The sequence below is a fragment of the Haplochromis burtoni genome, unplaced genomic scaffold, assembly GCF_018398535.1.
Source record: "Haplochromis burtoni strain Fernald_Lab_line unplaced genomic scaffold, NCSU_Asbu1 Contig_39, whole genome shotgun sequence".
Classification (NCBI taxonomy): Eukaryota; Metazoa; Chordata; class Actinopteri; order Cichliformes; family Cichlidae; genus Haplochromis; species Haplochromis burtoni.
Window position 1 is genome coordinate 599,901 of NW_024582400.1, and position 16,975 is coordinate 616,875.

Sequence of the window (16,975 nt, forward strand, 5' to 3'; positions counted from 1 at the left end):
CGCAATGGAACTCTCACAGGACTCTGCTTTCAGACTAATTCCTTCATTTAATTATTAATATCAGTCATTACACTTTGTACTGGGTCACTTTTGTGATATATTTTACTTTATTATACCCTGAATTGAAATTTTTAGGTACACTTTGCTAGTTCCGAATTGGAGCCACTTTTTTTGCCTTTGGAGCTGCTTCAATGCTTCATAGCATAGATTCAACAAGGTACTAAAAACATGACAGCATCACACAGATGCTGCAGATTTGTCAGCTGCACATCCATGATGACAATCTTTTGTTCCACCACATACCACAGGTGCTCTCTTGTTGACTGTGGAGGTTATTTTAGTACAGTTACCTTATGTTCAAGAAACTAGTTTGACATGATTTAAGCTTTGTGACATTTTCTCCCTCATAAATGCAGCTCACTGGATATTTTCTCCTTTTCTGACCATTCCCTGTAAACCCTAGAGATGGTTGTGTGGGAAAATCCCAGCAGATCAGCAGTTTGTGAAATAGTCAAACCAAGAACCATGCCACATCCAAACTTAAATCACCTTTCTTCCTCATTCTGATGCTCAGTTTGAACCTCAGCAGGTCATCCTGACCGTGTTTAGATACATTTGGGAATTGCTTTAATATTATTGGCTGATCAGATATTTGTGTTAACACCCACACTGCTACAGAAAAAATCAGCACAGCAATCAGCTGTTTTAAAATAATACCAAAAGCAGCAGCATACAGAGGCTTCAGATACTGACAAGAGCTTAAACTAAATTCCTAAAATCCATCATTTTCTGTCTTTTTGCAGTGCCAATAACAGATTTAAAATTGCAATGCATTGTTGAGACTTGTGTGTTTCATTAGGCAGACTAACAGAGCCAAATCACCCTCTTTTTTGTTCTCATTTGGTTTTATTTTCTATCTGGAGACCTCTGTGTTTATGCTCCATCCCCCCACCATGCTGCCATTCATCACTGTATCACCAGGGGAACCATCCTTATATAGTCCTGAACACCAAGGGAGGAGGAGGAAGAGGAGGAAAGGCAGAAAATGCTGTAGAGAGGTTTACTTCAGCTGTCAGCTCTTGAGGAAGCCCAGAGGGATGAAAATACATACTCACACATTAGCATTCAGACTTTATTAATAGATGTGAGATCAGTGGAAGTGCTGAACACATTCAGATCGTATGGGATTTAGAATAGTCCTCACACAGAAAATCACAGGATAGATCAATTAGGGAAAGCTTACAGTTATGTTTTAAAGTTAGGCAACCTCTAGTGGCCAGAGTGACAAAGTGGTTGTGAAATATATGTAGAGTAGTTACCTTCAGACTGGACTGGATAAGTGGTAGAAAATAGAATAACTACTGGTCCTTAGATAGTTGGTTCTTGTTCTTGTTCTAGTTGCACATTGCCAAAGTTCCTTCAAGGCCAAATTTGATCAAGTATTTTTTTGTGTAATCCTGCTGACAGACAATAAACAAACCAAACAAACAAGCAAAAAACAAAAAAAAAAACTTAAAAGAAAACTTAGAAAACTCCAAACAGCAGTAACGTCACTGAAGTCTTTCCACTGCTTATGCCTGAATGGTTGGATGGATGGTAAGATGCACTTGAAACTGTCATGAAATGGCAGGCAGCAGGAAGGACCCAAATGCAGAACTCAAAACACAGGGATGAACTGAAGGAGGCTGCTTTATTGCAGTGGCACAACTTACAATACCAAACTAAAATCTAGAAACTAATAACAAAAAACTGGGAAACCACAGCCGGTGACAACAGGAGAAACCCAAAAAGCAACACTGACAGAAAGAAACACAGGGCTAAAATACACTGAGGGATAACGAGGGAATGGGACACAGGAGGAGAGCACAGCTTGGACTGATCACACTTGACGAGACTAAATGGAGTCAAGGCTAGAAACACAGACGTGAGACAAAGGACCGTCAAAGTAAAATGACATGAACACAAGGGGAGCACAGAGAACACCTAAACACTGGAAGAAAAATAACAAAAAACAGAAATCTCTAAAATATTAATAAACACAAAACATAAACATGGAGTCACCAGACTCCGGACCATGACAGAAACACAGAAAACTGAGTTGTTTAACGTGTATTTAACATAGTAAAAACAAGTTTGTTCCAGTTCAAACCATGACAACATGAGCACTGAACTCCAGTTCCCTGCTAGAGATGCACGGCTCTCATCAATCAGGAATGCCTGCATGGAGAATCAAAAACTGCTGTGACTTTTCATTTGAAGGATTTGTTGTTGGAATAATTTCTTGGTATGAGCATCAGGCCTTAATTGCAATCACTTTATAACAATAATGATAATAACTAGACATGCTAGTGGACCTGAATAAACGAAGGCTTCATTGCCTTTAGTTTACAGTTTTGCTCTTGGAGAGGACACTAATGACCTACTAGAGGGATACATTTCCAGGTGCAAGTCAAGGTGCAGTATATTAAAATAAATACTCCAAAGGTGAGCAATGCCATGAACTATATAAACAAGATGTAGCATGTCCAGGTGGTGTTGTGTAGTTTGATGGCCACAGGTAGGAAAGATTTCCTGTAGTGCATCATGGTGTAAAGACTCTTTTGCTAAACTGTCCAGCACCTCATTGAGAGGGTGTGAAGGCTTATCAGTGTTTCTTACACCTGTATTAAGGAGTCAAGCTCCATTTCCACAACCTTACTGACCTAGATAGGTTTGTTAGGTCTGTTAGCATCTGCACCGTCCACACCAGAGCATGGAGGGTGGTGCTGGCCATAAAAGACCCAACATTCAGCTACAGGAGGTTAAATGTCAGGTGGAAGGATGAGGATTAAGTCTATTTTCATGGCAATTCAGTGGACTGAAATAATCTAAATTGATTTATTTACAGGCTTGACAGAAAACTTAAAAATATAAATGAAAAAAAAAAATCATTCCCCCCCCCCCCCCCCAAAAAAAGCTGGTGGTAACTTGTGCTAGCTGAGTCTACAAAAGACTATGAATTTGACTCATTTCATACAGCCACAATAGACATAATAATAAAAGTCTACAAGAATAATCATTAAAATGATTAATAAAAGCACATCTGAGAAATGTGTTTCTTCCTGTTAGCCTGGTCAGAAATGAATGTGTTAACTGTTTCTACATTGACGTCTGATTAGCTTAATTATCTGACAAAAAACATGATGGAATGACAGAACCTTTCCTAATCAAAGTTCATATGGTTATTAGACTTCTGCATAAGTGTTTGGTGACAGGGGAGGAAATGTCATTCCTGAAAAAACTACTAAACAGTAAAATACAAAAAGAACAACGAACCAAAACTATAACCAGGATCAAAGGAAAAGCAAACCATGATGCAACAAACAGAAAGAATAACCAGATAATATCTAAAACAAGAACACCCAGAGTGCGCACCTCCACCTGAAGGGCAAGGGTTATACTAAAACCCTTAAGCTGATACCTTAAAAACACTCGACTGCTAACAAACAGACAAACAAACAAACAAATGGAACTGAAACTAGAAAGCCCATAAGCTCAAGACATTGGGTCAATGACCGAGGACCAGATGTGATAATCGTGATTTTATTTTGCACCTGCCGACATGAATTTGACATTTTGAGACTAAATTATACAAAGATACACCAGGGAACACAGGGGAATCCTACAATGACACAGAAAACAGATATCAATAACTAAGACTTCTATTTAAAAAGAAAAATAATTTTGTCAGATAACCCAAATACTCATGTTAAACTCTCTTCTTACGAAGACAGCAAAAGAAGCTTGAGTGGATTAAACCAGCATCACATTTCGCACTTGTAATGTCTGCTTTGCAACTACATCTAAACACTATTTTTAAAAAAATGTCAGCATTTCATCACCACAAGCTAAATATTCTACCTTTTTGTTTAGGCTTTAGATTTGGAAAGATTTAGCGTTATCCAGCTTAGGATCAGTCCACAGAAACCTTTTTAAACATTGATGAGGTGTGAGTTTTCACTGAGAGATTAGTGCAGTTGTACATAATCCCATTAATGAGGTGTCACAGAAAGCCCTGCAGGGCCCTTCAGCAGAAACACCTGAATGAACTGCAGCCTTTTTAATCTCATTATTAAAACCTGTCTGAGTCAAAGTGTCTGTGAGAGACTCGTCTGTGTGGCCTTTATTACCGCGGGATTTAAGAAAGTTACGACTGATTAATGTTAAAGAAACCTTTTAGTTTCTTGAGAAAAAGCTCCTGGAACCTAAAGCTTAAAGTACTTAGGGTGGAAATGCAGACTTATTTCCATTGTTTTGCTTACTGTTCACACTTTCTACCATCATCATAAAGAGGGAGACAACCAGCCAGGGTTCACTATAAATACAACTGAATATATCACATAAAAACAAAAGCGAGACATATAAAACAGCAATTTATAAACTGTTATCTAAAGTAGATGAAATTAAATTGTTGGACAGATCAAAGGTTCATACTACAGTAGCACTGTAGTATGAATATCTGGCTCGGTATGTTTTTGTGTTAGTAATTCCTTTAAAGTTTGACACGGCTCCAGATCTGCCACTTTAAATGCTGGCAGAGGGATACCTCCCTTTAAATCCCCTTCACACTCACATGTAATGTTATCAGCATTAATGGCACATATTGTTTGTGAATGTGGTATTTCTTTGCTCTGGTATGTACTGCTGCACTCTGTGTCTCAGACTCTTGGGACGGGATAGTTTTCCTTTTTAAGGCAGGTTAGTCAGAGCTCTTCCCCCTCGAATGCTGTCATTAACAACCTGGGCCACCTCACCATGTGAGGACGAGGCTAAGTCTTGAAAGTTGCCTTGCATCCTCGCATTGTTATGATGTGAGATCACAGCGGCAGGGAAAGACGATGTTCGCATGAACCTCGACAGGTCTTCCTTGGAAGTTTATCCTTTTTGTAAAGGATCGGTTCTAGTTTTCATGGATCTGCAAGGATTGGTGTAGGCACAAACTGTAGGTATAGACTATAATTGTTGTCTATATTGAAAATAAAACATTGCTGAGCAAAAGTAGGAAATAAACACCCCCCAAATATCATCCTAAATACTCACAAAAAGATTAAAAATAACCTCAAAAGCATGCAGAACTACTACAAAAAGACTCAAACAACCATAAAAAGAGTCATGGGGAACAAGATACGGAGAGCCTCAAAATTATTTTACTCCACGTTCTGCATGCAAAAAGTTTTGAGGCCATCTCGAATTTGGCTAGTCAGTGTACCCCACCATATTAAGAAGGAAGTGCAGACTGCTTGTGGTGGATGAATCGTCTCGAATTTTCTCTTGACTGAAGCTTGGACTTTTAAAGTTTCATTCAGCAATATTGTGATAGTATTTGTCTCTGCCCATCAAGAACTGTCAACATTAACTTTTATTAACAATAGCTCAACCCTAATTTTCCATCTTCCTTGAGCTAATGTGTTTACATTAGCTTAACCATAGCTCTTTGGCTAGCAGACCATTATATGTTAGTCCAAATTCACTACCTACCAAATATTACTTCTATTTAGTTTTCTGTCTTTACTTACATCAAAGTTATAGCACTGCTGTATTTCCTTTTTCAGAACATGTTTTATCATCTATGGATGTATATCAGCTAGCTACCTAGCTTCCAGCTAAGTTCTAACTAAGCTAAACCTTAAATCCTCTTTGTCAATAAACTTTATTGTAACACCTGGGAGAACAGCCACATTGATCATTCAACAGGAATCAAGGAAATTTGGACTATTTTGCTCTTGATTGTGCCTCTATTTTTGTTTGACTAATAAATGCAACACGCGTATTGGGGGAAAATAAACATTACTGCCCCCACTCAGCAGCAGGTCCTGATATGGAAGCTGGCTCCAGAGCAAAACTCATCAACTTTAAAAACTTGAAGTTTTAAATTTTGGGTCAATTTCAAACTATTTTCTCACAATTTTGAGTTAGTATAACACTAACCCTAGATGTAGTGACCTGTATGTTAGCTGTCTCTAACCCAGTAATCTTACCTAAACCTAACCAAGAGCTAGGTCAGCCTAGTTTAACTTAGTTAATTTAGTATGGACATTTAAGTGCCTTTCTCTCATTTGATTGACAAATAATTGGGAAGTCTAAAAGTTACATCCACCAGCCACTACAAACTAATGTCTGTCGATCAAGTGTATCCAGCAGGGTGATTGAATTAATCCTGATTTTACCCTTAACTTAACTAAATATTTTGCAAGCGTAACCTGAATTTTTGACTTTGAAATGGCAAAAAGCTTTTATTCAGTGGGAGAAAAAAAGCTGCCATAGCCTGCTGCATGACTTCTTCTTCTTGTTTTAACTATCACAGATGTGCCAAACACATGGATGTCCGTACTGATTGCAGATCCTTTTCGTACACTTAGATATGGAAATGCTACACATTGTTGGTTGACTGGTTTAAAAAAAATGAAACAGGTCTATTTTGTTTATGTCCAGTATTTTGTTGACCTATCCACCCACCCCAACCTCACACTACACTGAATTTGTGGCTTTAAAATTCATATGTTTTAAGGCAACTGTGGGACTTCCGCTTGTTAAACATGTTTTGTAATCATTTGCTTAAAATACTGATGAATACTCACATGACCACTCAAAGCCAATAAAAATATCAATATGTTATAAACAAATTGGAAAAAAACCTTATGTCAGCAACTCAAGTAACAGCTTGGACAATGGTTGTTTTCAATTCAGTTTAATTCCATTTAAATTAATTTATATAGTGCCAAATCACAACAATAATTGCCTTAAATCACTTAGTGACAACAAATGCAGTGTGTTAAGCATGTCTGTTCCTTCCTTTGATCATAATTATGATTGTTTTGCCTTTTTCTTTATACATCCTGTCTTAAGGAAACAAATTTGTGGCTGCATAGAATATGAATGCCTGGAAAAGCAGAAGAAAGTGAAGAGAAAGGGCTGAGGGAGAAAGGAGAGAAGGCAAGGGGGAAAAGGTAGCTGGAGAAGAAATGAAGGCAGGAAAGGAGAGAAGAAAGAAAAAGAATGTAACAAGAAGGGCTAAAGGAGAAAGACAGAGACACAGGGAGGGCAGTTCCCAGGAAGGAGGGGGGAAAATTGAGGAAGGAGGTAACTACAAATAGTTGAGGGCTGCAGGTTCTTCTTCAGTGCTCCTCTCTGCTGCAGCTCTCGCCAGGCTCTCTGTGTCCTCCAACATGGCCTCCTACAGCTCCTCCGGTCAGACCGCCTCATCGTACCGCCGCACCTTCGGTCATGGCACCTACGCCTCACCATCACTCAACCGATCCCTGCTGGGCCACAGCGGCAGTGGCGGGGGTCATGTCACCTCCAGGGTCTATGAGGTGACCCGTACCAGCGCCACACCAGCTTACCGGGTCTCCTCAAGCTACTATGGCAGGCCGGTGACAACCTCCCGGGCATCCGTTGGGCGCTCTTATGCTGGCATGGGCGAGACGCTGGACTTTAGCCTGGCGGACGCCCTCAACCAGGAGTTTCTCACCACACGGACCAATGAGAAGGCCGAGCTGCAGCACCTGAATGATCGTTTTGCCAGCTACATTGAGAAGGTCCGCTTCTTGGAGCAGCAGAACCAGGCGCTAGTGGTGGAGGTGGAGCGCCTGCGAGGCCGTGAGCCCACGCGCATTGCCGACCTGTACGAGGAGGAGATGAGCGAGCTTAGGAGGCAGGTGGAGATCCTGACCAATCAGAGGTCACGCATAGAGGTGGAGCGGGACAACCTGCTCGATGACCTGGATAAACTCAAAATCAGGTGGGAGGAGCAAGAAGAGTCATGCGTCTTACTAGCTTGTTTATTCTTGTTTATTCTGACATGACCTTTATATATTATGACAAAAAAGAGCTTTACTTAATTTTAAAGTAAAAATCTTTATAGACTTATAGTGAGTCTTCGAACAAATAAACAATTTTAAAAATAATTTTAAAATAAGTAAACTGAAAATATTTCTTAAAAACACAATATTATATATATACACACAAGTACACAATATTACTTGTCCCATACACTTAACAGTTACAGAAATATTGATATTACCATAATTTAAGCAACAACCTGGAGCATTTACCCACTGTGTGGTGTATCTGGAACTAAAATGTGACAAAACCTCTGCAGGTTTTTGCATTTTATTGCACTTTTCTGTGAACACTTGCCAACTGCTCAACAAGCAGTAGTGAAAAATTGTGATGCAAAATGAAAAGAAGTGTGTGGAGTGGAATAATGAATGGAGGAATGAGGTGATACATAGGCTTGTGTGTGCTAGATTTAACCAGCCGTGTGGGAGATGATCTGCTGTTTGTTGCAGTTACAGGAAGTATTTTTAAACCCTGGTTCCTCTGTGCATCTTATTGGTTTCACAGATTGTGCTCTTTACAACAGATTACTTGATTATACATTTGCTATTTTCAAGATATTACCTAAATACTCTAAATATATTTTAAACATATTTTGTATAAATGCAAAGCTGTTTAAATCAAAATATAACAGGATCATTTATACATCATCACAGGAAGAAGATTACAGGTGAGTCATGAGGATGAGTGCCTTACAGGGGGTATTTTGAGTATAAGGATGTTAGAATGTAGAGGGGCGTATAATCAGATAAATCAAAGTAAAACATATATTTGACTGAAGCTTAACAATAATAATGCTGCTAAAATATCACAATCAGCAAAAATAAACCAAAGTATTTTATTAGGTCATCTAAAAAGTATAAATAATCTATGTAATCCTGCTAACAACATGTTTATGCTATGGTAAAAAATATCTGATATTAAAGGGTTATACCAAACATCGGAATATCAGTGAAATGTTATTTTTACTAACCTTGGCACAAAAGCTAAAAAGCTATCTGACTATTACAATGGACTCTTAAATGGTGTAGGGTGCAAGCTACCGAGAAACAAGCTGCCAAATGAGTTTTTCCCTCATTTGAACTAATGAGCAAGATTAGTGACCACATAATTAATCAATCTTTATCTAATTAAATGCATAGCTTAATAACATTAAGTCATGTGATTTTCATAAGCAAGTTATTTGGTAGTTACTGCTACTTTACTTGGCTACGCTAACTAGGCTAAACAGCAATAATTACTATCTATATAAATATTATGTAGATAGTAATTCTCTGTTATGATTAGATTCAATATTTGTTGTAATATAACAAATTACTTTATTTTTTTTAAGTAATATAGAAATAATGACTTAGGTTAATAAATTAGTATTGACTTAAAGAAATTTAATATTGAGCTTAACTGCTAGTAATAATAATAATAAAAGTAATAAAAATGTATACTTTATTGATCCCTGTGGGGAAATTACTCTCTCTGCATTTGACCCACTCGCTCAGTGAAGCAGTGGGCAGCCACTAAGCAGGTGCACCGGGGAGCAGTGTGTAAGGACGGCACCTTGCTCAGGGGTACCTCAGGGTAGCCGTTCAGTGGATTCAAACCCCTGACCGTCTGATCATGCGGCCACCACTCTACCTACTGAGCTAAACTTCTTGTTACTTTTTTCTCCAGTTGATTTGGTTTGGTTGGTTTTTTATTTAATATAATACATTAACTTCCTAAAATATATAAAAAAAAATTAAACTGTTGATTAATGCGTCTGTTTGAATACCATTGAACTCGTAGGCTAATTACAGTAGTAATTAATAATTTCCAAATTAAGCATCCTTTATTACTTTCTTCTTTATTATGATTAGATTTAACTGGAATATTTATGGAATATAAAAAAACATTTTCTAATATGTCAACGAATATTGAACTTATGAACAGGATTAATTACTGTGTGTTTAATAAGATAAGTTTAAATATGTACCTTAATTTCTGTATTAGGACAGTTAGCTTATAGTGGCAACAACTAACTACTGTCTGGTGTTAAATTAGATACAACTCCATTATTTGAATAAAAAAGCTGTGTTATTAATAACTGGAAAAGAAAATTTAATTTATTAATTTAATGAAAGACAAAGCTGGGAAATTATGTTAGTTTTAATATCTTATAATTAGCCTCATTGTAGTTAATTTTTTTATATATTTTGTTTAATTTATACAGCATTATAAAGTTTATATGAAAATATAAAATGTAACTTCATCAATAAATATGTTTATTATAAAATAATTTTATATTGTAAGCTCTGTTACCACGCTTCTGACAAATTCAATTTGAGTTAAATGATAGAAATTGTAATTTTCATTCCACGTAGCTCTTTATTTAATAATATTATTTATTAATATTATTACTGCATTGTTATTTACAGCATGACAAGTCTTGCTATTCATTTTACACCTGCAGAGATGATGAAAATATCAAAGCAGAGAAATGAGAGAAGTGTGATCCCCTGAAAACTCCAAAGCGAATATTTAAATAGGCGATGATTATAGAGGCATTTTGCAAAGCTCAAACCAGTCTGCATCGATAAATATACTTGTGTGCCATGATTTAACTTTAGGCCTGACATAATGATGAAGTGCTCCTGAGCATACAATTCTTCAATCAGTCCATTCAAAATGTGACATAAACTGCTGTTAATCTCAGAGCTGAGCATCATTTTTCTCTGACTCCAAAAAGCATTGGTGACTGATTTGATGTGATTAATAGACATGTGTGTGTCAGTGTGTGTGTTACTACTTGAGACTGACCAAAGTTAGCGCTAATCACACACTGTGTTTACATGGCTCTCTTCTATAAAAGGAGAGGAACAAGCTCACACATATCTGAAGGATCTGTCCTTTCTCTGTCTGCAGTTTACGTTTTTAACAAGCAAAAGTTCATTTCTTTCCTTGTGGTTGAGACTTAAAGGCGCTCTTCTGACACCTTAAATAATTAAATGTGGTAGGCAGTGTGTGTTTTGACTTTACTGGACAAAAAAAGTTGCCATGATAACCTTTAAGCATTTTGTATTTCAAGAGTCAAAGATCAAACAAGCCTCCTAACCTCCTCAGGCTTTAGAAAATCTATTCCACAAGGGGAGTCTTTAACCGATCAGTGACCTTTACAGGGTATAAAAAGTGAACAAGTTCAAGTTAAAGGATGCACTTTCATCTTTTATTTTGAAAAAGTGTCCTTTTAAGCTCCGACTGTTAAGTAATGGACTTCCAAGTCTGAAGCCAATGTGGAATTGTGCTAAACCTGCATTGTTTCTAATTGCCAGCAGGGGGCGTCACCTCTGGATGTTAGTTTCAAATCTTATTTATTACAATATAATGTTTATTTTCTACATTTTTCAGACCATTTAAGGTTAGAAAGGATGATAAAGAAGGACGTGCAATCAGGCAGGCCACCTTGTGTGCAGTCACGTCTGGTTTAAAAACACCAAAATGAAAATGCTAAACCTGAGGCGTCACTAACCAATGGGTGAGAGCACACTGGCAACATCCATCTTTTATATACAGGCTATGAAATGATGCATCTTTGAACTTATTAGCCTAATTCAGTTTTAACGTCTTTCTGTAGAGCTGGTGTGTGGACAGCAGCTTCTACAGTGTGTTCAAACCAATCATTAATCCAGCTGCTCATTAATGGCTCTCTGTCTGAAACCATGCTTTGTGTCTCACTGCCCTGCAGACTCCAGGAGGAGATTCTTCAAAAAGAAGAAGCAGAAAACAACCTGGCTGCTTTCAGAGCGGTATGTCCCACTCTCATTTCCTGTACTTTCCCCAATAAATACAGTGTTAGAGGGGAAAGGCTGAGATGGTTCAGACATGCAGAAGAGGGATAGTGGATATTTGTTACTGGACAAAGGATGTTGAAGATAGAGCTGCCAGGCAGGAGGAAAAGACAAGTTCATAGCGAAGAGTCATGGATGTAGTGAAGGAGGACACACAGGAGGAGGAGGATACTAGAAGATAGAAGAAGAATGCTGAAGCTCATAGAAACAAAAACATAAAAAAATAACCATAAACATAACAAAATAATATAATTATGATAATAATATTAATATAATAATTTGAATGTGATAAATAAAATATATCTTCGTTTTTTCTGTTACTTTTTGGTGTACTATGGCAGACTATGGATGTAAGAAGGCTATAAATCTGGGTTACAACATTTTAAAAGGGAAAATACTGTTAAAAGTTTTGTACTTCTAACATTTTCAAAGCCATCAAGTGGACTGGATTAGTTGGTCTGCATTTTGGCCCATGGGCCATACGTTTGCCATGTTTCACAATAATTAGCCTGCTGGTGTGGCAAACTTAATGGAAGTTTGTAATATATGCATTTTTTTAAAATCATTATACACTTTGATTCAATGGAAAATATGTCGATAATTATTCCATGATTATCTAATTTTTACATAAAATGAACATTTTTAATGTTGCAGGATGTGGACGCTGCCACTCTGGCCCGTCTGGACCTGGAGAGACGCATCGAGACGCTGCAGGAGGAAATCGCTTTCTTGAAGAAGATCCATGAAGAGGTTTGTTCTTCACCCTCTTCCATCTTTACCAGTCGCTGATCCCAGCTCCTTTATCAGGGTTTAAAATGCATTCATAAGTGTTTTATTACACTGCTGCCATCAGCGTAGGTTCTTCATTTAGTAATAAGTAGATTATAGAGGACTTTAGGGAGGAAAGGTGTCACAAATTGTTGCTTTACAATAAATCTGTCAGTGAGGCACAAACAAGCTTCACAGGATTAAGAATGTGTGTTGAGCTGTGTGACAATGCTCTCGGTCTGTCTTAGCATCTGTTAGAACATCTGTCTCTGTGTGTGCGAGATGACAAACGAGAGGGTTTGGGGAGTTTTCACTTTCAAACACGCACAGAATTGCATTGTTGGCAGCAGGCCCGGGCAGCGTGGCAGTAGAGCTCTGAAATCTCCCACAGCAGATGTAAGGCTAAAATTACTCTGTGTACCAACCGGCGGACAAATCCTCGTCTCTGATCAGCATGGGCTTCGTTCTGTCTCCAGCCTGGAGCGATTGCTACATGATGCCAAAGTAGTGTGCTCGACATGGCCTAGGGTTACTCAGAGTGGATTAAAGTGTTAGAAACAGTTTGGACTAAAATTAAGTCACTTTTTAGACAAAAGGAGGAATAAAACCTCAGAAGGTCTGATGACGGTGAATCTTTTTTTACTTCACATCTGCAAATTAATTTGCAACACTGTATAAAGAAAGAGGAAGAAAATCCTGATAACATCTTAAAGCGTCTTTAACTTGGATTCTTTAATTTCATACTCTTATTCTCTCCTTGTACCACTTGTTTTTATTACTGTTCTTTTCCTTGTTCTTCCTGGTTTTCTTGTGGTAATTATTTTTCTTCCTCTCATTCTTGTTCTAGTTATTGTTGTTGTTCTTTTATTCTTTTTATCTTCATTATTATTAGTCTTGTTTCTGTTGTTTTTCTCCTTCATGTTGTAATAATTAGCAGGTATGAAGCTCTGTGCTCACTTACTCAGATGTTTGTTCCTTGTGTTTTGTTTGTTTTGTTTTTTTATTGGTATTTTATTTAATTTATTTTATAGCATTGCTAATAGTTCACCATCTGCACATTCTATAGCTTCATTTTAGCTTCTGGGAGATGCCAACTTTTCTGGTCGTTCACTGCCTAGGCTTACTGTCACACATCAGGTCCTCATTAATCATGTTTATGAACTGCAGAAGGAATTTGGGGTTGATGGTGGGTGTATAAAGTTCTGGCCCTCCAGACCAGAGACTTTCACTAATGTTTGGTAAAGTTGCTGATTTTGGTTGAATGTAATTTAATCATGGTTACTACAGTTAGACTTCAATGGCTTTTTTCTGTATTAAGCCAGACTGGGTTTGTGTCCTAAACAACAAGGAGAGATAGTGATGTTTAAAACTACGTAAGGTTTGTTATGCTCTATAACTGGATAGCCATCCATTCATTTTCCTCAATTTAACTGGTGATGTTTAAGGCCTATCCCAGCTGTCATAGGGCCAGGGCACTGGTACATCTAGCACAGATGACTAATTTGTCATAGAGCTCACACAGAGAGCTGATGGGAAGAGGCGTGAGTTTCTAAAAATGGGCTCATTGAGTCAGCACGGATAAGATCTTGGAGAGACTACGGCTGCTGTGAACACTCAGAATAAGATCTCTGACTGCAGACTGGATACATCTCGGAAGGGCTAGCTCGAAATAACATCTCTGTGCGCAAATTGGATGACATCTCGGGGAGGCACACTGCCGTGAGTTCTCAGAATCGGCTCTTTGAGCACAAGAATGACAATATCACAGAGCGCAAGTTTGATGACATCATGGCGAAGCTCGCGGCTCTCCAACGGGAGATTGAGAGACCAGTGTTGGACTGTAGAACTGCTTTGAAATTCATATGAGCTGTTCGCACTAAAGTAAAAACCACCATCACTTATGCGGATACCCCTTTGGCGCCAGCTGCGGTCTCAAGGCTGGAGCCAAACAAAAACACCCTGATAACGACGGTGTTGAGTCTGTTCCTTCCCATTCCATGCAAGGCCACCTGGGTTGGCTGGAAGACTGTTTACTTAGCCTAGCAGGGCGAAGGACACTGTCTCAGCTGAACTCTGGACACGCACACACATACATATACACTGATATGCACACACTCATCCCCCTCCCTTTCCAAATGCCTTCGACGCTTATTCCCTTCCGATGCTGACGGTGGATCAAGGAGACCAGCGCACAGGCTGCAGGCCCGGATGCACTGTCTTAATCGGCTGTCTCTCACCCTTTACCCACCCCTGTTGCTTGTCATGTGTTTCTTTGGTGTATTTGAGTTTTTTCATGGGCTATGTGCAGAGGTGTTTTTTTCTGTTCTCATACTGATCTCCCTGTTGGAGCTCAGTCTGGGGGGAGTTTTTTTTCTCTCCTTATCTTTCCTCATGTGGTGCATTTTCCATTGTTATACCTCTCTGACCTGTCTTCCCCATGTGATGTTTTGTGTAATGTATGTAAGGTCGGAGGGTAAGTTGGCACCGCCATTGCGTGCAATAGGTCGGCAGCCTTATGAAATTTCCCCTTGTGGGACTAATAAAGGTATATCAAATTCAAATTCAAATATAACAGGCCAGTCAACCTTACGTTTCTCCTCCTCCCACAGGAGATCCGTGAGCTGCAGGCCCAGATGCAGGAGACTCAAGTCCAGATCCAGATGGACATGTCCAAGCCGGACCTGACGGCAGCACTACGAGACATCAGGGCTCAGTATGAGGGCATTGCTGCCAAGAACATCGCAGAGGCTGAGGAGTGGTACAAGTCCAAGGTCAGAGGGATGTTGTCTGTATTAACGACACTTAGAGATCGATTCTGACATCCAAGAGTTGGGGATTTAAAATAAATTGTGAAATCTATTTAACCTTTGACCCTGCAGGTGTCTGATCTGAACCAGGCGGTAAGTAAGAACAACGAGGCTCTGAAGCAGGCCCGTCAGGAGACCATGGAGTTCAGACACCAGATCCAGGCCTACACCTGTGAGATCGACTCCCTCAAAGGCACCGTAGGTCTCATAAACCTTCTTCGGTTTTTATTTAAACCTAATCTTCTCTGAGCTCGGTTTGATTTCAGACTCTCCTCTCTGATTAATCCAGAATGAGTCTCTGATGAGGCAGATGCGGGACATGGAAGACCGTCATGGACGAGAGGCCGGCAACTACCAGGATAGCATTGCCCGCCTGGAGGCGGAGATCGCCAACATGAAGGACGAGATGGCGCGCCACCTCCGTGAGTACCAGGACCTACTCAATGTCAAGATGGCGCTGGATGTGGAGATCGCCACCTACAGGAAGCTGCTGGAAGGAGAGGAGAGCAGGTAATTTATCAAACTATCCAACCAGGCCAAAATTGTTTTGTTTTAGTGTGCTGCCTTTACAATAAAGATTTGGAAAAGAAAACTGCCTCAGAATGTCAATATTTTATCCAGATACACATAAAATAACATTTAAAATGATATTTTCTACACTTTCCCTTCTCCCGTTGCAGGATTGCCTTGCCTGTGCAAACCTACTCCACGCTGAGTTTCCGAGGTGCACACACAGCTGCAGTTACCTAAACATACCACCAGGGGCTAGGCTTCCTTTAACCAGGACACAGGCCTTATTCTGTTTGATTCCACAGTCTGTTCAGATGGAGCCTCCTTTACTGTTTGTTATACATTTCAATAATATTTTACTTTTTTACCAAATTAAAACTGTGTAAGATTAAAATTTTACTTAATTAAGAAAATGGGTGTTAATTAATGAATTGATTTCTAAATCAATTAACCTACAAATTAAATACAACCCCAGTGTTATGGGGTTGTATTTAATTTGTATTTCATAGGTCCAAGAGGCATCCACATAAAGTTTTCATTGATTTTTCAAAATAACATAACACATTTTACATATTAAATAAAAATTAAATGTATTCCGACCTTTGTTAATCAGAGACCAGCCCTGAGCAGCAGCGCTCCTCTGAGATGCATTCAAAGAAGACTGTCCTCATCAAGACCATCGAGACTCGCGATGGAGAGGTAAAACTGCTAAGATATAAAACTGCATTCATTAGCCTTGTAAGTTTTTAAGTTCCCTTCATAAGGATTTTTTCTTTTGTTTGTTTGCTTTTCTTTTGATGTGATCCACCCCAGCAGCTTATTCAAGAAATTCATGAAAAATGTATTTAAGTTCTATAAATCACATTTTATCTTATCAAAGACCGGTAGAGCTTTATTCAACTGCACAAATGCTGCCTGGCACTGCTCTGTCCACTGGACCAGATCTGGGGCACACTTTTGAGTGAGATTAGTTACATGGCTGGTCAGCTCCACAAAGCCGGTCATGAACCGGCGGTCAGTATCTCTTTCGGGATGCCGACTCGGGAGATGATCTGAAACAGGGCCTGGAGGTGCCAGTGTTATGACTCGCTCTATGAAGCCTATCTTTAATCAATACAAATTACAGGTAGGTCAGTGCTGTGTCAGGGCAAACGTGTGACCATCAATTTTTATCACTTGATCAGAAGCTGA

The 16,975-nt window shown here is 38.9% G+C and overlaps 1 protein-coding gene across 1 annotated transcript in view; it reads left to right on the top strand.

Annotated features, from left to right (window-relative positions):
• Positions 1-7,142: 7,142 nt before the first annotated feature.
• Positions 7,143-16,975, top strand: part of desmb (desmin b) — a 14,131-nt gene continuing 4,298 nt past the window's right edge. The window contains exons 1-8 of the mRNA XM_005919893.3: positions 7,143-7,780; positions 11,597-11,657; positions 12,354-12,449; positions 15,077-15,238; positions 15,347-15,472; positions 15,564-15,784; positions 15,955-15,998; positions 16,398-16,483. Of these exons, the coding sequence (XP_005919955.1) occupies positions 7,206-7,780; positions 11,597-11,657; positions 12,354-12,449; positions 15,077-15,238; positions 15,347-15,472; positions 15,564-15,784; positions 15,955-15,998; positions 16,398-16,483 (1,371 nt within the window). The 5' untranslated portion in view covers positions 7,143-7,205. The remainder of the gene's footprint in view (positions 7,781-11,596; positions 11,658-12,353; positions 12,450-15,076; positions 15,239-15,346; positions 15,473-15,563; positions 15,785-15,954; positions 15,999-16,397; positions 16,484-16,975) is intronic.